Source organism: Phaenicophaeus curvirostris, chromosome 1, assembly GCF_032191515.1.
Source record: "Phaenicophaeus curvirostris isolate KB17595 chromosome 1, BPBGC_Pcur_1.0, whole genome shotgun sequence".
Taxonomy (NCBI): Eukaryota; Metazoa; Chordata; class Aves; order Cuculiformes; family Cuculidae; genus Phaenicophaeus; species Phaenicophaeus curvirostris.
In genome coordinates, this window is record NC_091392.1 from 94,216,068 (window position 1) to 94,240,124 (window position 24,057).

A 24,057-nucleotide genomic window follows, 5' to 3' on the forward strand; every position below is an offset into this window, starting at 1 on the left:
TACCTTTTTTAAAAGCGTGTTGCAGTATCCAACACTGTATCTGAGACCTTATATAATGCAAAGTCATCAAAAGGCTTGTTTTCTTATTCTCAAAACCAGCAAATGGTGAATTCACTGTTGGAAATTAGACAATAGAAACATCCAATAAAATAGTATAAGACCATAATTCTCAACAGTTTCTTTTTCCTGAGAGACTGAAATATTCTGTGCTGAAGTGAGCAAGGACTGAAATTTCAGGAGGCGGGCAGAAGATTTCTGTGCTTCCTGTAAGGGAGAAATAAAAACCTCAACAACAAAATCTCAAAACCTACAAGGCACTTTCTTTAAAAGAGCCTCCCCTAATGATCTGAAAGCTGACATTTCTGAAAGTCACCAGTTACTCTTGATAACACTAGCTAGCAAGACCAGAGGAAGTGGGAGCTTGCTAACAAACAACACATTGGCTTTGTTGCTGAAAGGATGAAAAAGGAAGGAAAATTGTGATAAAGACATCCTCTCCACATCCTTTGAGCTTTCTTTCCTTACCTCTGCTTCTTCTAAAGCCAGCTGAACCTCTGACTTCTCTTGTTCAACTTGTTTCTTGATTTTTTCTATTTCATGGAGGCTTTTGTTTCCTTCACTAATCTGATTGGTCAGATCAGAAATCTCCTCTGAAACAAAAAGGAGGGACAGATGTAGCCATCAGAGTGTACCAAACATACTGCAGTTCTCAGATTGTGAATACAGGACCTTCAAACTATTACCTGAAGGGCTTGTCTGCACACAAACACTGTGTTACTTCCAATCACAGGAACATTTTTTTACCTGACTAACCTGAAAGCACAGACTTTCTTATAAATGTTTTTTAAGGTGGTCATAGTAGGTTAGTTTTTATCTGTGATCTACAGGCTAGCAACACTGTGCTCTGCTTTGGGAGATGTCTAGGCTTCATCTGGTGCACCTTTGTCATCTTGTGCCTCCCCTGAGACTGGCATCTCTGTCAGTGACATGTGAGCAAAGGGAAGTCTGCTTTCCTCTAGCCATGCCAGCTTCTGTATTTAAAACTTTTACTACCAGCATCAGTCAGCGTTAGAAAACACATCAGGAAGTTAGTCTCAAGGAGCAGAGAAATGCCTTTCCCCACAGCTGGTACAGGGCACTTGCATTCCTCCAGCTGCCTGGTTCCTCATGCTGGTGTGGCTCTTGTACTGGATGTGGGGCCTGAATAAAACTTACCCTGGAGGTTCTTGTTTTCCCTTTTCAGTGTCTCCAGATGGTCCAGTGTTTCCTCATAGGCATTCTTTAGCTTGAAGAGCTCAGTGCTGAGGCCACGGGCCTCCTTCTGTGAAGCCTCTAGCTCAGCCTGTGACTCTTCGTATTTCTGCTTCCAGTCATTGATGATCTTGTCAAACCCACGTTGCTTCTTGTCCAGGGAGGCAGCTGCTGAGTTGGCCTTCTCCAGGTCAATCATCATGTCTTCCAGCTCGTTCTGCAGCCTGTGCTTTGTCTTTTCCAGAGAAGAGCACTTAGCATTGGCTGCCTCGATTGCTTCCTCAGCTTCTTGCAGGCGAGCAGCAAGCTTTTTCCTATCAGGTGGGAAGAGACAGTGAAATGACCAACAGCCACTTCTGCCATGCTATCCCGAAAAAATGACACCAAACCGGTATCTCAATTAATTGATTTTGGAAGGAAAAACTGGGAGGGGGAGCAAGGGGAAGAAACAGGGAAATTGAGCCTCTAGAAATAAGGGTCTATGACAGGTGAAAAACCAGCTTAAATTATCAATGCTGAGATGCAGCAGATAATTTTGTGCATGTGTGTGTGAATATTTGACACTGAACTTTTGAACTATCAATCAGCAGCCTGCTACTTGCTATCTATATCTGGGACGGGCTGGTTGTAAATTTTGGTAACACTTGGTCTAAATGGAAGTGTCACGTTCCTCCAATTGAGAAATGTGAAACAGAATCGGGGTGTCTGGTCACACCCTGGGCGTTTCTTCATAGACTGTTTGGACTGGGAAAACAGGAGGCTGGGAGTCCTGACAAGAAGAATAGGTCCTGAAAAGAAAAGGGCCCAGAAAGAAGTGAAGATACCAGACAAAGAAAATGTACCACAAGTGAACTGGCGCACATCAGAGATGTTTGGAAGCAGGTGCTAGAGGTGTATTGTTACACAATAACACCTGAGACTGGGAATCATGAGTGGCTGCACAGCACAAGCCAATCTCCCTGCTGGGAAGGGAAGTCAAGGACTAAGGAACATAGCACTGGGCTGGGGCAAAGCAAATGAGTGTCTGAGATAACCAAAAAGGTAACTTAATCTTGTTAGTTTTTCAATAAATCCCAGTATCCATATCCACTACCGCATGGACAAGGACTCAGCAGAAACGTTGACCTGCCCAAACAATGAAAAGAACAGGAGAAAACAGCCACAAGTGACAGCAATGAGCCAGAGGGATTTTTCCAACCAGATTGCCCTATTTCCTTAGCTCCCAAGACCCAGGGATTTAACAACATAACAAGACCCAGCAGCACAGTCCTCCCAGCTGAGGGCACAATGAAGCCTGCATAACCCACTTACTTGGCATCTTCCAGCTCCTCGGTTCTCTGAATGGCATCAGTCTCATACTTTGTTCTCCACTGTGCCACTTCCGCATTTCCCTTGGAGAGTGCCCGCTGCAGTTCTGCCTTGGCTTCTTGCTCCTCCTCATACTGCTCCCGCAAGAGATCGCAGTCATGCCTAGCTGCTTGCAGGGCATGAGCCAGGGCGTTTTTGGACTGCAGAGATAAAAGGTCACAGCATTGTACAGTTACCAACAGCAAACCCCAAACAAACAGCCCCTAGAAATTCAAACGAAGGTTTAAATCTTTTTTTTTTTTTTTTTGTTTTGCCTCTGGCCCTGACAGTTCAGGTCAAGTGAGGTAAGAAATGTTCGAAGTCATTCCTAACTGGTGACATGCTGAGGAAGCTCAGATGAAGACTAACATCTTTGCAGAAGCATCCAAACTTTTAAGATACAAGATCTGAGATTTTAGCTATACTACTGGGTAAGTTTTAATTAGCAGTTATGGATGTTGATCATTTCCCAGACTCTTCTCCTGTGGCTTGCCTCAGTTACGGGCAGGAACTGATATCAGTACAATTACCAGGAAGCATACTTATTCCTATGTTTCATTTCAGCTTTTATCTAGGTTATAAGTGAACATGAGTATTTTTTTCCTGTTCCCCCTCAATGAATGAGACACAATCAAAACATTACCTTGGTTTCCTCTTCTAGCTGCCTCCTAAGTTCTTCAATCTGTTGTGTAAATGATGTTTTCCCCCGGGACAGCTGACTTATCAGTGACTCTTTCTCTTCAAGCTGTCTTACAAATTCCCCTGTCACAGGATATAACAAAACAAAACAAAAAAATTAAGACCAGGAAATTACAAAGTCTCAGCCAAAATCAAAATCCCATCTGTCTAATTCTGCAGATGAAAAGAACTAACAGTGATTGTATCTGGTCTCTTGTGAAGCTTCTTCCAAAGCGGTAACTTTTGGTCCTTGTTCCTGAAGCTGGGCACCTAGCCAGCACATCCATCTCAGCTCATGAGATGGTATTACCGTATGCTCGTAAATATGGTTATAAGTTTATTTTAAAAGCCAGTGGAAGGCAAGGTTGTCATCCCACCACCAAGGCTATAACAATATTGAAGACAGTAAAGTGAAAAGACATAATTCCACTACTTCATTCAGCAATTCTAACCCAGCCACCTTCAGACTGGTGCCATTGCACAATACATCTCACTGACCTAGAGCTGAGACACACTTGGTAGACTGTTTCCCAGTAACTTCTCTTAGGCTGAACACATACATACCATTCTCACTCTGGAGTTTTGTCTTCTGGGTAGTGAGGTCATTCATGAGGCGAGTCATTTCGTCAAGTTTTGTTTTGGTCTCGTTCAGATGGTCTTCGTAAGTGCGACAAAGTTTTTCTGCATTTGCCTAACAGGAATCAGAAGAGACATGAGAAATTTGTAGCATCCAAGCAGCCATTTGGAAGCAGCAACCTTCCAAATGTATCTTTTTGTTTGCATTTCAAAGAAAGAGGGAAGCACAGAGAGCAAAGACACAAATACCACAGCAGTAAAGCTGTGTCTACAGTCTCAGGCCGAAGGTCTCCCCACACCAGGCCACCTTCCCCATTTGTTTTCCCTGGACTGTGTTCTGAGCTGAAGCACCAGCATAAAAAGACTATAAGAACTTCAAAAGCAATCACATGTCTGTGAAGTTCAGGCATAAGGCTCCTAATTGCTAGATGGGAAAATCACCTCCAATGAAAATTGCTTTACTGATTCTGTTTTAATTGCCATTTATCATAAATTGAGTTTGATGACAGCTTTCTAACTCTCAGAATACTGAAATTTCTTGTCTTCACTTGCACTGAAAGAACTCTTTCAAGTGCTCTGAAAGCTACCAAGATTATCTACTCAAGAAACAAAATTCACTGCAAAACACTGTGAACCAAGGGCATGATTTGAGAGGACTCTGCTTAGGATGGGAGATACCCACCCTTGGATGGCACTACCCCAGTCATCACTAGCCCGAGGGAGCACAATTTAAGTGACGCAGTTTGGTGCTCTGACTTACACAGATAAACAATATTCCTGTGACTGAGGATGCATTACATGTTTCAGACATGCTATCTTAAATACTGCCCCATCTCCAGGTAAGAAGGGTTATACCACCATCTGGGGAAAGGAGAACATTGTGCAAATAAACACCCTCAGACTGCAAGACACTACCTTCTAAAACACTTCAGCCCTACCACATGTTCTGGGAAGCCTTCAGGACCCTTACTTTTCCCTTGACCATCTGCTCCATGTTGGATGTCAGATCATCCACTTCCATCTTTAGCTCGCTTTTCTCCTTTTCCAGTTTCTGCTTGACCCGCTGCAGGTTGTCCAGTTGCTCCCCCATCTCAGCTACACTGTCTGCATGCTTCTTCCTCAGGGTGGCAGCTGTGGCTTCGTAGTGCAGTGTGGCCTCCTCAAGGTCCCTCCGCAGCTTCAGGAACTCTGCCTCACGTTTCTTGTTCATCTCCAGCTGGGCAGCTGTGGCTCCTCCAGCCTCCTCAAGTCGCTCACTTAACTCCTCCAGCTCTCGGGCCAAATCTGATCTCTGCTTTTCCACCTTGGCTCGAGCGGCTCTTTCTGCTTCCAACTCCTCTTCTAGTTCTTCTATACGAGCCTACCAAAGAGACACAAGAACCTTTGTGTCACCTTCATGACGATTCCCGTAGGAATATTTTGAAGCATGTTAAAATTGTTAACATTAAATTGTTAAACCCTCTGCCAGGCCACACTTTACAACACAGGTGGAAGCACAGGAACTTGTCCATTTCTGCCAATAAATCAGATCTTGAGCTAAAGTAATAAGGATGAGTCGCATCTTTCTCGCAGAAGATTGCTCTCCAAGCTCTAGTTCAAGACATTTAGGTCAATTGCATTGACCTTATACACATGTACTTGACATTCAGTTGAAGTACATGAGAGAAGTTACTTGATAGAAGGAGTAGCAGCAACAAATTGTCATTGAAGAGGGGGTACTTTTTGTTCTAAGAGCTCTGTGACTCAAGTAACTTCTTTCTAGGAGTGTTAAGACAGGATTTCAAATACAGCAGTGTGTAGAACTCCATAGATAATGAATATTCAATGGGAGCAGTCTTTTTTCATGAAACATTTTGACCAATCTATACTTCATATCCAAGTTATACAAGTGGTCTTTACAAAAACTAGGGATGACATTTTGGTTTAGGACATTTTGTCTGAACTATGATGACTTTCTTTGACCCATTAATTTCTCTGAAAATTGCATTTGATCCCTTCCCCTAAATTTCAAATTTATGCTTATCACTGCCGAACTCCTCCCCAGTATCCATCCCCCCTCCATGGTTTGGAACAATATTATTTTCTTAAAACAAAGCACAAAAGTCTTTCTGCCTTGCCTGAAACCACTAGCATTCTGTGGTCATACGTCCTACTACTGGGAAGGAACCATTACAAAGCAAGCATTTTGAGAGGGAAAAGGATCATTCTGGGAAGCTACAGACGTTCACCACTTTGGGTTTCAAAGCTGAGCTGCAGCTAGCCGTGAAAAGTCTCTGCAGAGCCCTTCAGTGAGGCACAAAAAAAGAGCTCCTCCTCAGATAAATAAGAAAGAAGCAAGCTGACCTGAAGCTCCTTGATCTTCTTCTGCAGCTGCATCACTATAGCTTGTTCATCTTCTATCTTGGAATTCAGCTGGCTCATTTCAAATTCTTTCCTGCCACAGAAAGGAAAATCCTACTGTGACAATTTTCCCTGTAGCTTCAAGTTAGGCTTTTGTAATCTTTAGAGAGTTGTTCAATAAAACTTGTAACGTATCTAAAAATGAAAGCAATCCTCATGTATTGATATTTGCATGAAAACACATCTTCTTCTAAGCAGCATTTTCCAAGTCAAGACTCTGCATGCATTTGTGCAATTATATTTATGATTCTTTGTATCATACAAAAGTAATGTTATTTTCAGACTCAATAGAAAAATACATTTGATGGAGTCAGGTCTTTCAACAATATTGTAACAACTAGTTGGAATGAAAAACTCAGACAATTCCTTCTGCTTTCTCCTACAAGCAATGAAAAGCATAAAAGAGTAGTCTTGATTGTTGTTTGTTTTATGTTTTTGGGTTTTTTTTAAATGCTGGAAAGTGTAATGAATTCTAGCATTTCAGGTATACCATGCACATGTAAAAGTGATTTTTCCCTCCCTCCTTGGCTGCACACTCTTTCCTCATGAAGTTTCCTGTAGCCACCATCAGAGCAGGATAACACACTTGAAGGCTCTGAAACGACCTTGGTAACTCTGTGGCTTTATTTTGTACAGCAGAATCAATCTCTTACTTTTTTAGCTTTTCTTCCATCTGCAGCTTATCGTTCTCCAAGTCCATGACACTCTCTTGGGTCAGCTTCAAATCCCCTTCCAGTTTGCGTTTTGCCCTCTCTAGGTCCATCCTCACTTTCTTCTCTTGTTCAAGTGAGCCTTCAAGCTTTAGGAACAAAGTTACTTATTAAATATATTGAACAGAGATGGTTTAAAACAATGAAACATGTGCTAAGCCTAGTTGTGCTGAGCTCTAGCATGCTGTGAAGCAGAAGTACTTAAGTACAAGCAGCCTATTTTACATTTTTTGGTTTCTAGCAGCCAGTGGGCATATGGACTAAAGAAATGTAACATAAGGCTTAGCCCATGCTTTACATTTGTGCAAGCATTACAGTTCCCTTAATAGCAAAGTTCTGTTTGACTTCATGCCAGTCAGACAGCAAATACAAACTGAGTGGATTTTCTGTTGTTATCCCACTCCTTTCAAAGGCTGAACTACACAGGTAAGTTTTTATAGCTCTCCTTTTTATAGCGTATACCTTTTACAGACAGTACAATGACTGTACTTCTAAATCCTCAATCATTTCTAAAAGGACAGGAATACATTTCGAAGCTTTGCAACGTTTCAGACTCAAGAAAACTGTAAATGGTAGACAAACAAGCCTGGGCAAACGCAAGGGCAAAGCCAGCTTACATCATCTACTTGCTGTTCTAGTTTCACTTTAGCTTTGCTCAGTGTGTTGACCTTGTCCTCCTCTGCTTGTAGGTCATCCAGAACTTGCTGATGAGCTTCCTGCAAGGACTTTTTCTCCTTAGCAAGTTTGCTGATATTTTCATCAAGAGTGGCCATTTCTTCTGTCAGATTTTTGACCTGTGTGAAGAAGGAAAATGTATTTGTTAGACTTTGAAGCCAGGTATTATCATAACCTGGCTCAACTGACTGTCTGTACTGAACTTATATGCACGGAAAGAAAGACATATCTCTCCTGCCCAGCCCCTTGTGGCTTTTTGAGTGAACTTTTCATCAAGGGGGCCAATGTATACCAGCTCTTGTTGTGGATTTAGTACATTCTTTCAAATTTACTACATTCTTTTCAGCATCACTCCCATTGTGGTGGACTCCTGCTTCTGATTCCCTTTGACAGAAGTAGGAGATGAACTTTACATTTTCAGGCTCTAAGAAGAAGAGCTGGAAGAACTTATGATTACAGCAGAAAATTGTTTACTTAAAAATGTCCAAACTAGACATAATTCTTCAGCTGAATTGCAGCAAAGCTCACTTCGGAAAAAGGGAAACAGGCTCAGAATTAAGATATTTTCTTATAAGGTCAAATAACTCTGTATATACTGATCCTTCAGTATGGCCTGTAAAACTGAGTGTAAAAGCATCAGAAAAGCTCCTGTCATAAAGGTAATCCATGCCCAACCTCTTTTGAATACATGGGGAAGTTCTAAAGGTACCTTGTTTTCAGTAGCATGCTTCTCTTTCTCTACTTTTGCAAGTGTTATTTCAAGATCATCAATATCTTTCTTGAGCTCTGAGCACTCATCTTCCAATTTTCTCTTCTTAGAAGTCAGCTCAGAATTCATCTCTTCCTCATCCTCAACTCGTTCCGTCAGTTCTTTGACTTTGGCCTCTAGCTGAATCTTGGATTTAATCAACAAGTCACATCGTTCTTCAGCATCTGCCAGAGTGTCTTGCTCCTGGTGTGACACAAGGAAAAGGACAGCAATGACTACCTGGCCCTTTTCCGCCCCCCCACTTCCCTCCTCTATCCTTTAAGTGGTCAGAGGGCCTGATCCAATGCTACAGGGCAGTGTAAGGTTATATACCAGAATGCGAGACTTTCTATCTGCTCTAATTTTTGGCAAGACTCTGACAACACCAATAGCTTATTTTATTTGAATCGCATTAACAGCCTGGTCTATAAGCCTCTGAGTTTCAAAGGACATGTAATAAATATATGTATATATGTGTCTACTCACAGCTTGGAGCTGGAGAAGCAAATCATTTTTTTCCTGAACTAAAGAGACTTGCTTTTCTTCAAGTTCTTTTCTCCTGGCCTCAGATTTTTCTAGGGCCTCCTTCAGTTTCAAGAACTCTTCCTTCATATTTGCCATCTCCTTTTCAGTTTCTGCAGATTTCAGAAGAGGTTTGATCTTAAAGAAAAGCTTCATCCAGGGCCAGTTCTTCACAGCCATAAAAGCGCGGATGTTCCATTGAATTACAAGAAGGGCATCCCTGGTTTAAGAAGACAACAAACAAAATTCCCTAAAGCTTAGCCTGAATTGAGAAATTGAGATTGTTTTTTATTCTTGGTCAGTTTTATGGCTTTGTTCTCTGTAATTTTGGGAACTAGGTTCCAAAATAGGCAAGAAACTTCCTCCATATCTCTTGATCTTCCAGGACACGAAAAATTTCCGGATGTGATTTTTACTAGAGCTGCAGGCAATTAATGTACAGTTGCCATTATTTTTATCATACATTCACTTTAATCCTTAAATTTAGGGTTAGCTATAGCCTCAGGGACTGTAATAATAGCTCTATCCCAAATATAATTAAATGGTAATGACTAATTATCTGTTAAGATATAAGAGGGTGCATTCATACCTGCGCTCCACTATCTTCTGAAACTCGATCCGCATCAGTCTGCCACGTGCTCTTGCCTGGATCATTGTTAAGATTTTCGCAAGCCTCTCATCCCTCATTTCTTCTAGATGGCCCAAGAGACCAGCCTTGAAGAACACCTGGTGCATGCACAGATGTCATTTCCCCATAAATAATGATTTCATTTCAGAGTTACATAGATCTTATTGAAATCATTCAGAAGAATAGTGCTTTTATTGACACTTTATAAAGTAAAAGATTATAGAGGGCCAAATATTACTCGTGTCAGGGACTGCACTGTACAGTTCCAAAGTTGTTTTAAAACTGGGTCTCATCTCCCCAGTTTTGAATAAGCCAAACCGTTTTATTGCTACATATTTCTTACCACAGTACTTATCAGCTGTGGCAGGGTTCAGAGCAGGTCAGCTGAACCACAAGTCCCAGCTCCCAGAGATCCCTGCTGATGGGATCATGTCATAATTGCACATGGCCTCATTTCAGAAGCTGCAGCTGACCTTGTGGTCCATATATGTTTGAGTGTTCCTATATTATATTAAATACACTATTGTTTTAGTGGGAAGCATGAACCATCAGCTGCTGCTGTGTCCACTTGTAGTGTTGCAGTAGTAAAAGCTTTGAGGGGGAGCTTGAGCTAGAAAAGTAAAACTCTTCTACCACAGCTTAAAAATTCATATCACTTTGCTCTTACATTGCTGGTTCCATGTATTATTAACTCTTCATTAATTACCATTACCAGAAATAGCATGACATCCTATTCTGCACATTAGATATCAGATACATCGCTTTTCTCTTTACATAAGCAGTGATGATCTTTTCTGCTTACTTTGGTGTGTCCAAATCGATATTGGTTATGGTCAACATCTAAAGATGCCAACAATTTTTCAGCAGCTTTTCTGCTATCCACAAACTTATCTTCTGGGATTGCACCTGGATTCAGGATGCGGTACCTGTTAATAACAGATGAACAATGAGTAAAATTGGCCTAGATTCTGCTAAGGTTTTTTTTCCCCCTCTTCCCCAAAAACTTAAAAAAGAAAATCACCTAGAGTAATTTCCTAATTTGCATCTACACATACACAAGCAAGAGCAGAATTCTGTCTTCCACATTCAGGCAAACTGGATGGAAAATAAACTTGAATAGAATTAAATATCACAAATAAAAATGAGAAGACGTGCTTTGCTTATTTTGACTGATAGGTTAGGACAGGAGACAACACAGCTCTGCATTACCTTTGTTTAAAGTCAGCGTAAAGCACCCTGTTTGGGAAACCCTTACGGCAAATGCGGATGCCTTCCAGAACACCATTACAGCGGAGCTGATGCAAGACAAGGAAAGCATCCATTTCACCTACAAGGGAAAACCAAGGCTAAATTAAATGGACCTTCTCTATAGGGCCTACTCTTCATTTCACCAAGGGAACTGGAAAATGTGAGGTGTCATCTCCTGAAAGAGCAACACCGTTGGAAAAGGTGAACAGCACACACAGTATTTAAGTACAATCTGGAGACTTGGAAATAAGTATTGGAATGACATAGTTAAAATATACTGAAATTTTAAGACTGTTGTATTTTCCATACCTGGAGTTTTTGATTCATTTGGGATAATGCATCGTACAAAGTGAGGGGCTGTAGATCTTAGATTAGTCATCAGCTTATTCAAATTTTCCTGGAACAGGCATATTAAAAACACAATTAGCTTTGGCAGTCTAGTGGAAATCCAAACACTTATTTCCTCCAACAAAATTGTAAGATTACCAAAATTATTAGAGAGAAATGTGTTCAAATAAACCAAAGTACAAATTAACTTTATTATAGGAATCCACATCAGTTTTAGCAAAGTCTTAAGAAGACACGTGTTTTACTTACAACCCCAGAAATATCAGAAACAAGATACAGTATCATCCTGCAAAACATTACTGTAAAGCCAACTGCATTTTTGCCTAGTCAGTTCCCCACTCAGTAAGGATAGTTCACCTTTCCCATCTGTTCTCCATAAAAGCTAGCTTGGAAGTAGCCAACTGTTCAGTGCCTACCAGTGATCACCAAGCTCTGTGGAAAGTGTTTGGTCTAGTAAGTAGAAAATAGAGACCAGTAGAAGAGGAATATTAAGTCATCAGCACAACTGTTCAAACTTAAAATTTGTCATATGGACAACAAATGAGATGACCTGAGCTGGGTACTTAGCAGCTCCTTGTGTGCTGAAAAGTGGGCTTCTATTTATGGACTATTAAATTACTGTCTGAGTAATCCTTCATCTATCTTTATGCTTCTTCAGCTGGTAAGACACAAGTCACAATTTCCTGTGACTTCTCTTTCTGAGGAGTGTATCCAAACAAGATAAAGTGCTATGACTACTTCCTTCCCTATCTGAGGTTTGCCTACATTATATCTTCCTCAGTGTTATCCAGAAGAAACTGTACTGATGGTTAATTACAAGTCCCATTTTTCCCCAGGGATGATCCTGGTGACAGCTTTCACCAGGAGCACATGCCAGTCCCAGCAGAGGGAACTGCTCAGGAAAAAAGAGGCTACACAACACCCTATTCAACAACTTATGTTTTCAATGACGGCTCTGACTGTAGGATCCAATTACAAATAGTAATCAGGCAGGGAATAGTTAAGTTTCTTGAGATCAGTTCCCATTCTACTGTCATGCATGAAGCAATAAGCCACAAAATAAGTTATTTTTTCACAAGATTTTGTGATACTTCCTTCAATACAAGAGAAAACACTTCATCTCCTGAATGCTCAAAAAAGATAGAATTGAGCAGCCCCTCACAAATGTAGTTTTAATAACAACATATTCACTTAGCCAAGGGAAATGATTCAGGCCTAGAATCAAATTTTTATGCTGGATTTTGATATTTTTTTGTCTATTACAATCGTTAACATTCTTCTTCAATGTGTTGTCTTAACTCAAACCATCAGGTGAGAAGAGGTAAACAAACCTTGTGCAATGAGGACACAGTCTGAAAAGAAGCACCTTTCTTGCGTTTCTTTTCACCACCCTGGTCTGCTTAGAAAAAAAGACAAGAAAGAAAGGAAAACCACAATCTTTATCTCAGTGAGGGGTGCAGGCAAGGCATGGAAGACAGATAAACCATTCTAATAGTGCAACTGCCTTTGAAGGAAAGTCATAGCTAGTGACTTGATGCTCTGATTCCTCAAATATTATACAAAATATTCTGAACCTCAGATGTGATGTATCACAAGTTTGCAGCTCTCTATTCATACTTAGGATTTTTTGTCAGAGACCACTGTAAGCTTTTTGGGTTGTGTTTGCATTTCAGATCTACACAGCATCACTTTTTACGTGAAAGTCCATAACTATGACTAAGTAAAAAAAAACCCTTTTAACAACATGGTAACTTGTAGAGAATTAAAAATCCTATTGGGTGAGATAATGCAGAAAAGTCATGCCTAGGAAAAATTTATACTTTACGTTTTACTGTATAGACACAGAATCTCACGCATCTGCTATGCAAAAGTGGAATTTGTGCAAGTAACATTTGTCCAGAATAGAGGGAAATGAATATTTATTTTGTAGTTTTAGATACAGTAGCTTTGCATGCCCTGCATTTTGCTTAAAGCTTCAGAATCCAAATCACTCAGATACTCCAAAGGAATGCTAGTTTCTGACATGACCCTTATGAAGTTTCACAAGAGTCAAACATGACCCAAAACTGTACAGCAGTTGCTGTATCTTTCTAAACACTGGGCCATTAGATCATTCCCAGGAGGTCTGGTATTCTGTCACCTGTCAACAGTAGCCAGTGTAAAAGAAGTGAAGAGTGCCATGTCCTTGATGCAATTACCCACAGCCTTTCCCCTGTTGAAAGTAAAAGTGCCAAGACTGGAAAAGGCTAATCTGGACAGGCTGTTCATTTCTCCACACACTGAGGAAAAGCAAGGTAGTATTCCGACACACAGGAATATCCACAGGCAAAGAGGCAGGCAGTAATTTGCAAGAATTTTCTAGCAGCAGGATTTTTGTTATATATATTCAGCTCTGTCTCTTATTCCCGTTATGAGGTCTACAGACTGCTTGCTTCCTCAGAAAGTGTCTTATGATTCATGACAACAACATCTATAGAACTGAGGTTACTAAGAAATAGGCTGTGAGTGATTGCAGCTTCAGGACATAAGAGCTACATCTTTGTAATGAATAAGAGTCTTATTTACTTAAGATCAATTTTCTGAATGCTTAATAGTTGTCTTCTCACAAATAAAACAGTTCTGCATAATGCATACGGCTTAAATATATTCTCAGACATACACTGATCTTGTCAAACAAAAAAACAACAGCAAGCAAAGAGAAATATATATTGGCCAAATCACCTACTGTGGCCAATGCTGGATGGTGCAGAAGTACCTTCAGTGTCTATTTGCCAATAATCCAACAGAATAGTCCAAAACTGTCTCTTAAACTTTGTATTTCTTATTTCATTCAAGATGGCTAGCACCGAAGACTACAGTGTGGGAAATAAGAGCTGTTCTTGTTTGTAGGTATTTATGTACAAAATTTTTTGTGCAACACTTGTCTGCATATCTGAACATTTGTATGCTCAAACTCCCACTGGAGTGTTCACAACACACAGATTTCCTTGCCAAAATCGCTTGGAGGCACTACACATTCAAATTAGCTGGGTTAATGGCCTCCTTGGTATAACTGGCAAACTCCTACAGATGCTGTGTGCATCTAAATAATTAGTCACTGCCTCATTTAGCATTGAGTCAATTGCAGTTGAGAGAATTGCTTTGTTTCTTAAACTCACTCTTAAGCACACATGCCAGAAATGAAAGAAAACCCATGTGAGCCGATTCTGCTTACCACTGTCAGCGCCAACGTAGCTCTCAAACAAGCTTGCCAGGAGTTTGTTGGATGATTTCTGGAAAATACCTACTACAGTTTCATTAAGTGGGTCTTTGTTCTTCTCAAGCCACCCAATGATGTTATATGGAACCTACAGCAAGGCATTGAAAAGAAACAAGATGTTGCAGATGTTCCCCCCTCAGAACAGTCAGTAGTCCTTTATGGCTGTGTTGAAGCCAATAACATTCTTTGAAGTGCTGCTCTCAGCAGTACCAATCACCTCGTTGTCATCATTTCTCTTCTAATTCTCTGCTTCCAAATTCCCCAAACTCTCTTCCTAATAATTACCATCCGAACCCTGCATACCCCTCCAAAACTAGTCCCTAGATCTTCTCAGGGACGACACGCAGTTGGCTGTAGACATACCACGTCATCAGCATCCAAGGACACTGCACAAGTAATGCACAAGTAATAATTTTACTTCACAACAGCACGCTACACTGGAATAATCAAGAGTTTCTGAAATAAATTTATGATTAAAGCTCTAACTTCTAGACTTTGCTGCAGCTCTGTTTTGTGAGATAATTTGTTCAATTATTAGTACCACAAGGGGATGGAAATTCTAATTTTCTTTGCTGAATACATGAACAACTACAGATAAAGAGCAAGATGAGCATTATTTCTCTTAATAAATGCAAAATTAGCTTAATGTTCAATTATAATTTAAATTAACAGCACTGGGTAGGTCATAGCTCTGCTGTGCTAAGGCTTCATATCAACTCTGGTTTGATAAAAAATTTACTGTGTTCCTCTCAAATTCTTTCTGCCCATCTGCTATGAAAAAAGAGCTTTAAAACTAGGCAAGTTTTGGCTCAGGTATCACAGTACTGGACTGTATTCCTATTCACCCCATCATCAGTGGACCTGTTAACTAAGCTTTCACAGTTGAATTAACTGCATTTCCTTTTGCTACTTTGATACACTGGTCCTAGCTTGAGTAAGAAGTTATGTTAATTATTCTTTTTTTAACCCTCCCTGAAGTTAGGCAGAAATCACTCAGTTCATTTGTACAGGGAACCAAGATGGAAACTTAGATGTTGCTGCTGTTTAATCACTAGACTGACACTGATTATAGGAAGGGTGATAAAGGCAGGCAAGGAATATCTTCAGCAAAAGTATCATTAGCCTTCCTCAGTTTGTTTTGTTGGCGGCATCCAACTGGGTTGCAATCCTTGTATAGAGAGAACAGGCATCTGCTTTTACTCCTAACTGTTCCTTTCTTCTCCTCTTCATCCTTTCCACCCTTCCTTCATTGTACACTAGGGGCAAAACCCCACCTGGAAGACCTCTAGCCACCAGCAGAAGAACTTACTGCACCAGCATAATGAAGAAGTTCAAAGTGAGCTTCATATTTCCTTTTCTTATCAGGCCTGGGCTTCTGTAAGTTAGGTGACTTGCCAAGATGATTGTCATAGAGCTTAGCTTTGAATGTCATATCTGTAGCTTTCGGGAACATACATTCCTCTTCAAGGATAGACAGGATCCCCAATGGCTGTGGATTGAAGAACATCTTTGTTGGAAAATGCATAGGCTGCCTGCTTTCAGTAGCTATGCAGACTTTATGTTTGATCTAATGGAATTTTAAGCTTGAAAAGTTTATTTTCAGGCTGAGGAGGAAACCTTTAACTGTTCTATTGAAAAAGTAGCCACATCTTTGACTACTCAGCATGTCACTTCTGCCTAGAGGAGGCTTTATGGTGACTGACGGAAGGGTCTGAATTGCCTTTCAAGGCAGTTGGATCAACTAACATTTTATCATTTGTCTCAGGAAAACATTAAGTAACTTTGTAGAGATTGTTTGAGGGACTAGAATCACGTGCAGATATCCTACCCATGGAGAAGAAAGTGATCAAGTAGAAGAGCGCTTAATAATCAGCCTTTCTACTCCAGCTGTTCCAAATGTCCTGTTTCTACAAGACTCAAAATGTCATTTTTCATCATAGATCAGCAGGGTTAGATGCCATGCCATAAGACATGGCAGAAAGAGAGATAACAGCAACAGACAGCATCCCCACCAGGGCCACATTATATTCACAAAGAAGGGAAAAGGAAAGGTAGATCCTGTGTTGTGGAAGCAGTGAGAAGGAAGTAATGGTTCCAGACTAGGAAGAGTACGAAGGATTTTGCATATCAGCATGTAATGTAAGAAACAGGAGCACCCCAGGGAGAGGTATGGGGCATGTGAATGAAACATAGCATTTGGCCTAAAAAGCTGACGAGTAAGTTTGGTGTTAAGCATATGTGGAACAAAGTAAATGGATGAACAGTAGGGACAGAGTAAGACAGAAGTAAAAACCAAGAGAGATTATACAGCCACACAAATTAACAGTTACAGCTAGTGGTTACTGTTGGTTCTGTGAGGCAAACTTACAAAGGTAAAGCCAAGCAGCCACAAATGTCACAAATATTGACTTTTCCTTGGATTTTACGTTGCAAGCAGAAAGGCAGGAAACTTACCCTACTCTTTATCCTAATCGGTTCACTGGACCTTGAAGGCATCTCCAAGGGAGTATAATGAATAAAAACAATTCATTAAACACACTTTAGCACTCCTGTACATACCTTCTCAATTAGATCAATGCAGGCTTGCAGATCCATGCCAAAATCAATGAACACCCATTCAATGCCTTCCTTCTTATACTCTTCTTGCTCCAGGACAAACATGTGATGATTGAAAAACTGTTGCAGTTTCTCATTAGTGTAATTGATGCAGAGTTGCTCAAAGCTGTTAAACTGCAGGAGGAGATAAAAAAGCATTTGCACCACAGTTAACTATGGTAAGAGCTTGGCAGAACAGCAATCAGGAAACTGTTTATATCTGAAACATTCTGAACAGTGACTGGCTGAGAAACTACTGAGCGTAACAGCAAAGGCAAAGAAGCGGGGAGTTCAGTAGCAGGCTACCAGCTGCTTCATCTGTTGTCCCCTGGAGCGTGAGGACACCCAGATTTGTTCAGGTCTCCCAGGATGCACATGCCTTTCCTTCAGCAGCATGCCACACCAGTCCTGTAAAGCAGAGCCAACCTGCTCTTTGCTTTGCTGTGTAAGGAGAACAGGTAACAGCAACAGAATTAAGCACTTATCCCCAGGAATGGATTCTGAGAAACAGAAGTTGTGACATGCTTTTCTCACTTGTTTATGATGATGATAGAATCACAGAACAACTCAGCTTGGAAGGGAATTCAACTGGCCCAACTTTTCATAGAGGAGGGAGCCTAGATGAGATCATCTAGTACCCCGTCCAATCTCATCTTGCAAAACACCAGTTTACTGCTACCAAATCCCTAGGGAGTTTGTTCCAGTGAATGATTGTTCTCACTGTAAAAACTTTCTTTCATATATTGAGATTAAGACATACCTCTCATGTTTAGATACAAAGAGGAATAAGTATCACAACCTTTGATGTTGTTGCTTTCTCTCAAAGAGAAGGAGTGGGAAAAATACTTTCTCCTAAAACACAGCCCAAAGCATATGAAGGTTACCACCCTCTGCCTCCCTCTGCCTCCCCAGGAACTATTAGCATGTTCAGCAGTGTTAAATGCTAAGGTTTTTCTACATCTGTTCATAGAAAAAGCTTGTAAAATCATATACACCATTTGCCTTATGGCTTTCTCAGCGCTCTGGCTTTTGTTCATTTAGAAAAAGAAATATTCACCCAAGAGATATTGTTTGGTATCTTTTATGTGCTTCCACCGAGTTCTCACATGTTAATACTCACATCAAAGATTTCAAACCCAGCAATATCCAGGACTCCAATGAAGAACTGTCGTGGCAGCTTAGTGTCCAAGGTCCTGTTGATACGGACCACCAGCCATTTGAACATTCGATCATACACTGCCTTAGATAAGGCTCCAACAGCATACAAAACCTAAAATACATGTTTCAAAATACCACCATGTGGAACAGAATTCACAGTTGAACACAAGGATTTCAGTGCAGCAGCCCATTTCAATCCCTACTTATGGTTTAAATTAAATGTCGCAATGATTCTCGAGTCACCAAGGCATACTTAATGTAACACACAGCTCCTCCCATTATCTATGCTGACTTTTCTTCAAGTTGTTGTTATGTATTTGTTTGTATACTAACATGTACATAAAGTGTTGGTAAAGTACCTATTGGGAAACAGTTGCACAGCAGGCTGCAAATGTCTTAAGCCCTTACATTGCTGTGGAAGCTAGGTGCCAGAAAGATCACAGGCCAGATGCCAGCCAAGATGTCCAGAGCTACTGCCAGAATAGGTGACATCTGTGCTCAAGTTGCTCATTGTCATTTGCTTCTAATTTTGAGGCATGCTATGTCATAAGCAGGCAACAGGAAAAGTCTGTCAAAAGTCTTTTTTAGCCTATGCACATCTACAGTGACAGGATAGACTTCTCTCTAGTAGTTTTCTAGCTTCTAAGGCTGTACCACAGCCTGTCTTCTAACAACAATTTTCATTGTAATGAAAATGCTGCAGCATCTCCTACAATACTGCTACAGCTGCAGCAGTGCTAACCCAAGGACATTTGTTTCCTAAGATATTGTTTCCTAAAGATACCTTTAAGTGGATATTGTCTTTAGCTGATTGAGGTCACACTGAGCTTAAAATTACATGAATAATGCATGAGTGATGAGTGAATAAATAATCCATGACTCAACTCTTCTAGGTAACTATTCTCATCCAGAATTAGACGTCAGTCCCCATGTGGTTTTACTGCATCTGGTTTCTTTGAGTGACTGCTACTAAGACATCAGAAAAACACTCCTATCAAAGGCAGTGTGGGCCAATATTCCTTTGTCAGCCTTTTTTACCAGTTTCCCACACTTTCACTGTCTATTCCCCCATGTTTGGGGATATTAAATGAGAACAGGTACTAGAGATACATGTTAGTATTTCTAGGAGCTATCTGTCTCTCTGAGGTGTTACAGATGAATCCTCAAGGTTTGTGGGACAGCTATCCAAAAAACTCTGAAAGCTTCCACTCACCTGTTCAACACTTTGACCTTTGGTCACATACTCATTGCCAACTTTCACTCTAGGGTGCAATAAACCCTTAATCAAATCAGAGGAGTTGATTCCCATGAGGTAGGCAGCTTTGTCAGCACCTGATTAAGAGAAATAAGTTTTCAACTGGCTTTGAGCTTCTACATTGAAACATGCTTGGCTGAGAAAAAAAATGTTAAGCACATCCACTTCCAAAGAGAAACTGGATAAAGACCTTGGTCTTTTAATAATTTGTGTTAGGTGCGCCTGTACTTTCCCTTGTGGTAGAAAATGTCATCTAGCTACCTTACACCCCAACTGCTGCAATAATTACACTTGAGAAACTCATCAGCTATAAGGAAACAAACACATCTCCACACTGGTTGTAGGCAGTTTTAGGTACAAGAAGAAGTAAAGAAAAAAGACCTGAAGACATGAAAGAAAAAGCTAATGCAACAACTTTTTACAATCATTTTGATCAAATGGTCACAAAAATGGAATTTCATGGGGTTACTTAGACTGTGTCTTTTCACCTTATAATAAGGTCACATGCTCATTCGCCTTATAATAAGGTGGATAGTGATTACTCACCACTGAAAAAGCCACTGCTACAAATAAAGCACAGAGCAGGAGATAACATTGGACAAGATCAAAGCAACCAGGCTACTCCTTCCTCAACACAGTGCATGATACATGCCAGGCTTTTGAAGGTAGGGAGTAATTTCAGGTGTTATTCTTACTTTCAGTGCCATCAGCCTCCGCCTGCTCTTCTCTGGGTCTCTGTTTGAATTTCATGTTCCCAAAGTGCATGATGGCACCGGTGAGCTTGTAGGAACCAGACTTCTCATCTGGCACAAATCCCAAGATGTCCATGGCTTGCTGTGCAAAGGAAACACAGATATTTTGTCACTTCTCCATTCAAAAGCAATGGCGTTTTGCAGCCCCGCAAAATACATTTGGCAGATATTACTAGTCTACCCAAAGGTGTTATCTCACAAAGCAGCCTTTGGAACACCCTGAAGACCCAGCAGTGACTGGGGAGCAAGAGGAGAGCTCCCCTTATCTAGCATTTTATGTATTAAAAGTATAAGAACATTGTGCCCATGGGCATTACGTGGAGCAAGGCTATATTCAAAAGTATAGGAGTTTCTCAGGCCTTGTGCTTCATAGTATGAAAGTGATTGAGACAGATTTCTGCTTTCACTTTAGTTCAAAAGTTCCTTGACAGAAATTAGGCTCCTGCCAGCACCTTTAATCCACATGTGCACCAAATGTATGAAGGACAAAGTAAAAGGCTTACATCCGTTGCCAACAATTCTTCTCCATCATCCAAGTTGTCCACCGTAACTACTCCTTGTGAACAAAAGTGGTAGTCATATGGGTTGGTAGATACCAGTAGCATATCTGTAAAAGAACTGCCAAAGTCAAACCTGCTGTCCATTCGGGATACGCCAAAAAGCTGAAGAGCAAAAGATCAACTCTGACATACATTTGCCTCTGCACAACTGTGTATGAAGTTGAGTTTGGGGTTTCTTTATAACTGCGGGGAAGCAATGAACTCTCTCATTTTACTACTCCAATCCAAAGACCAAGATTTAGAGAAAGTATGAATAAAAAGAATATGAGAACACTGCATACGTGTTTATTAAGTGTGTTTTACACTATACTGAGTTAATCTTTTCCCATATAGCCCTTTCTGCCTTGCATGCTTATAGGAGTAAAAATCCTGTATAAGTATAGAGGAGAAAAAAATTTAGTGCGATTCAAAATAGGGACAAGCATAGTTCCCCCCTTCCAGCTTCCAGGACTCTTTGCAGGCTCTTGATGAACAGAAGCCTTAATATGGCTTTCACTGTCTCTCTTCTTTCCTTTACCCTCACAGACCCAAAAATATAGATTTGTTTTCTAGAAAGCTAGCTGGCTCCAAAACCACAGGGAGAGTCCTGCTTTCCTATATCAAGAGAAAGTTTCACCCACATTCAGCAGAGCAAGGTTTGGTTTAGATTTCAATCTTTTATATACATACACACACACCTACTTGTCTAAATATGTATATACGTAAGTATGTACATGCTTTTTCAATATGTGTAGATACAAAATCACGTTCTCTATAAGTCTGTACTACTTTGTTATGTAGTCACTGTTATGTATTCATTTATCTACATTTACGCTTTTCTATATTTATACTTATCTACATTTATATATTTATGTATTTATACACAAATATATAAATTTCTTGTCTACAAAACAGAAGTTCCCATTGGTTTTAGTGTCTTTACATGAAGAGTCTATACACAAGTTCCTGCTGGCCAAAAATGTGTGCTGTTGTGGAGTATACAGATGGATAGTTGATGAGAAAGAGCTTTTTTTCCCCAGCACAACGATTCACACAGGAATGCTTCCTTGAAATCTTTCCCATAATTGGCATTAATTAGGCCTCCTAAATGTTAAGAGGGTTAGTGATTTGACCATGCATTGCCAGGACAATAAGACTTCAAAAGAGATTTTGATCGCTGTGGCTTAGGAGCAGTTTAGTGCAGCAATAAAGTGACTCTTCAATTTATTTTATAAAATGTGTTTCTTCAGAGCACAAATTAAAGTCAGCAATCCACATCACTTAAATAACTGCTGAAGGTTTTATTCAAAGCATTAGGAGATGAGAGCAGAGGGACCTCATCTGCTCCCTGCTCTTCTCGAGCAGGTCCAGGAGACTGCGTTCAGCCAGGGAAAAATTGAAAAGGGTAGCTGCCACACAATCAGCAGCAGGCAGTTTTGTATATTCTCCCTTGCTACAAAACACACTAGGAGGACAGTTTTAGCACTTGGTGCAGAAAGATGAAACTAGCTTCTCTTCATGAATCCATAAGCAAATCTCATGTGTGAAAATCTGGATAATTCAAAATCTATCTCCACAAATGATTTTGGAAGCACAGCATTTTCCAGGTGTTTTGAGACCATGGATCAGAAATTCAGTGTGATAGTTTTTGCCTTTATAGCGCTACATTTTGAAAGTTCTTTCTGAGCCTCATTCCCTTAGACTGATCTGTAACACCATTTTACTTTACAAAGTACTTGCATCAGTATATCACAGAAAAAGGGTGTCTGTTGCTCCCATTGGAACAGCATCTTTTAAAAAAGTATATTTGACAGTGGAAGTTCAGTTTCATGAAGTGGAAGCGCAAGTGACCTTCTGCAAATGGGTTTTACCCCTGCCTCCTCCTCATCCACTGTCTATTCAGCTGAAGGTTGGACATTAAAAGCTGTGGATCCATGTAATGCTTACCCAGTAACTCTGGTTTCTTTCCTGACAGGATTTGGTAGAAGATGTGATAGTCTCTTTCTCCTGGTTGCTGGAAAATCACTCGGGATTTCTCCAATAAATCTAGTCTCACAAAGGAAAATACATTGAGAAAGGTTCTCCAAGCTCTCAGATGAGCAATTGTACTTTTTAAAAGGAGAGAGTCTGCTGCTTACAAATCTCAATATCAGCAGATGCCAGCTTGCCCGTGGTTCCAAAATGGATTCGGATAAATTTGCCCTAATTCACAAAGAAGAATATTCTAATTAGTGCATGGAATACACACAGAAGGAAACAAAGGATCCTGGTTGAAGACAATCATTTGGCCCCAAAAAACTGTTTATGCTAACTCCCTGGCTTTGCACAGACATGTTTTCAATGAGAAATATCAAACAATGATATTGTACTTTTCCAAGGCTAAATCTGTACATGCAGCTATCTAACCAGCTTGTGGGGAAAGGATGACAGTGTACGCCTGTGCCAGGCTAAGACAGAGAAATGCACATAGCTTCCCATTCCATGACACAGGTTTACTGTAATGCAGGACTCAAAGCAATAAGCCTGGGCACGAGTCACACGGGCTACTTTTGTGACTCCTCCCCATCTGCAGTTCTAACTTAGGTGCAACTACCTATGTCATAAGGATGCTGTTATTTTACACTGCTTTGCCCATTAAATTTACATATTCATCCCCCAAAATTCTTAAAAGTTGAGTCATTTTCATTTATCACATTCAAAACACATCTACATTTTAATATAGTTGATTTCCGTTCTAGCTGACAAACTCTTTATAAAATTGTGTGGCTTTCCACAGATGCTCACAACCTCTGAATTTCCCTACCCCTTCCAATTTAATTTTTTACTGGATTTGTTAGGTATTACAAACTGTCACCCTCATGCCATTCCTTTTGGACCACTAAGCCAACACCAACCAGAAGTGGCAGAGGCAGAGCTCTCGAGGCTATTTCTTCCCCATGAGCCTAATGGAAATGACCAGAGGTCTAAGGTCATGTCTGTACTGAAGGGCAAGCAGGGGCAGCTTACTCAGCCAAAATGGTAGACAGTATGGATCAAGGTAGATGTGTGGGTCTGCAGGGAGGGAAGATGCGTGAGGGAGAAGGGAATGTTGTGTTTTTGACACTTGGTGACAGAGTAGAGCTATTGTAGGGAGAGGGAACGACTTAGGCTTGTGGAAAACATGTTAGGAAAATAAGGTTATGCAGCAGAGGCAGTCCTGGGGAAGATCTGCCATTGCTGTTCAAAGGGCTTCATAAAACTAGCCTTTGCTTGTCTCTCCATGCACAGTTTAAACAATTATTCTTTCCTTGCTTGCTTTTATCTTTAATCCTTCCTGTAGTTTTTCCTGGTTAGATCCTACTTTGTTATTCTTCACTGTGTAGAAATCC

At 40.5% G+C, this 24,057-nt stretch overlaps 1 protein-coding gene across 1 annotated transcript in view; it reads right to left on the reverse strand.

The window, feature by feature from the left end:
• MYH15 (myosin heavy chain 15) overlaps nucleotides 1-24,057 on the reverse strand; it is a 47,057-nt gene that overhangs the window by 11,882 nt on the left and 11,118 nt on the right. Inside the window, exons 10-34 of the mRNA XM_069868572.1 lie at nucleotides 22,828-22,891; nucleotides 22,637-22,735; nucleotides 20,654-20,757; nucleotides 20,094-20,232; nucleotides 19,357-19,475; nucleotides 18,106-18,255; nucleotides 16,950-17,120; nucleotides 15,700-15,879; nucleotides 14,346-14,478; nucleotides 12,463-12,530; nucleotides 11,093-11,180; nucleotides 10,745-10,862; nucleotides 10,338-10,461; nucleotides 9,497-9,633; nucleotides 8,872-9,127; nucleotides 8,347-8,589; nucleotides 7,580-7,756; nucleotides 6,906-7,051; nucleotides 6,196-6,286; nucleotides 4,823-5,212; nucleotides 3,841-3,967; nucleotides 3,242-3,360; nucleotides 2,563-2,759; nucleotides 1,216-1,565; nucleotides 526-650 (exon numbers count right to left, since the gene is read on the reverse strand). Of these exons, the coding sequence (XP_069724673.1) occupies nucleotides 526-650; nucleotides 1,216-1,565; nucleotides 2,563-2,759; nucleotides 3,242-3,360; nucleotides 3,841-3,967; nucleotides 4,823-5,212; nucleotides 6,196-6,286; nucleotides 6,906-7,051; nucleotides 7,580-7,756; nucleotides 8,347-8,589; nucleotides 8,872-9,127; nucleotides 9,497-9,633; nucleotides 10,338-10,461; nucleotides 10,745-10,862; nucleotides 11,093-11,180; nucleotides 12,463-12,530; nucleotides 14,346-14,478; nucleotides 15,700-15,879; nucleotides 16,950-17,120; nucleotides 18,106-18,255; nucleotides 19,357-19,475; nucleotides 20,094-20,232; nucleotides 20,654-20,757; nucleotides 22,637-22,735; nucleotides 22,828-22,891 (3,915 nt within the window). The remainder of the gene's footprint in view (nucleotides 1-525; nucleotides 651-1,215; nucleotides 1,566-2,562; nucleotides 2,760-3,241; nucleotides 3,361-3,840; nucleotides 3,968-4,822; nucleotides 5,213-6,195; nucleotides 6,287-6,905; nucleotides 7,052-7,579; nucleotides 7,757-8,346; nucleotides 8,590-8,871; nucleotides 9,128-9,496; nucleotides 9,634-10,337; nucleotides 10,462-10,744; nucleotides 10,863-11,092; nucleotides 11,181-12,462; nucleotides 12,531-14,345; nucleotides 14,479-15,699; nucleotides 15,880-16,949; nucleotides 17,121-18,105; nucleotides 18,256-19,356; nucleotides 19,476-20,093; nucleotides 20,233-20,653; nucleotides 20,758-22,636; nucleotides 22,736-22,827; nucleotides 22,892-24,057) is intronic.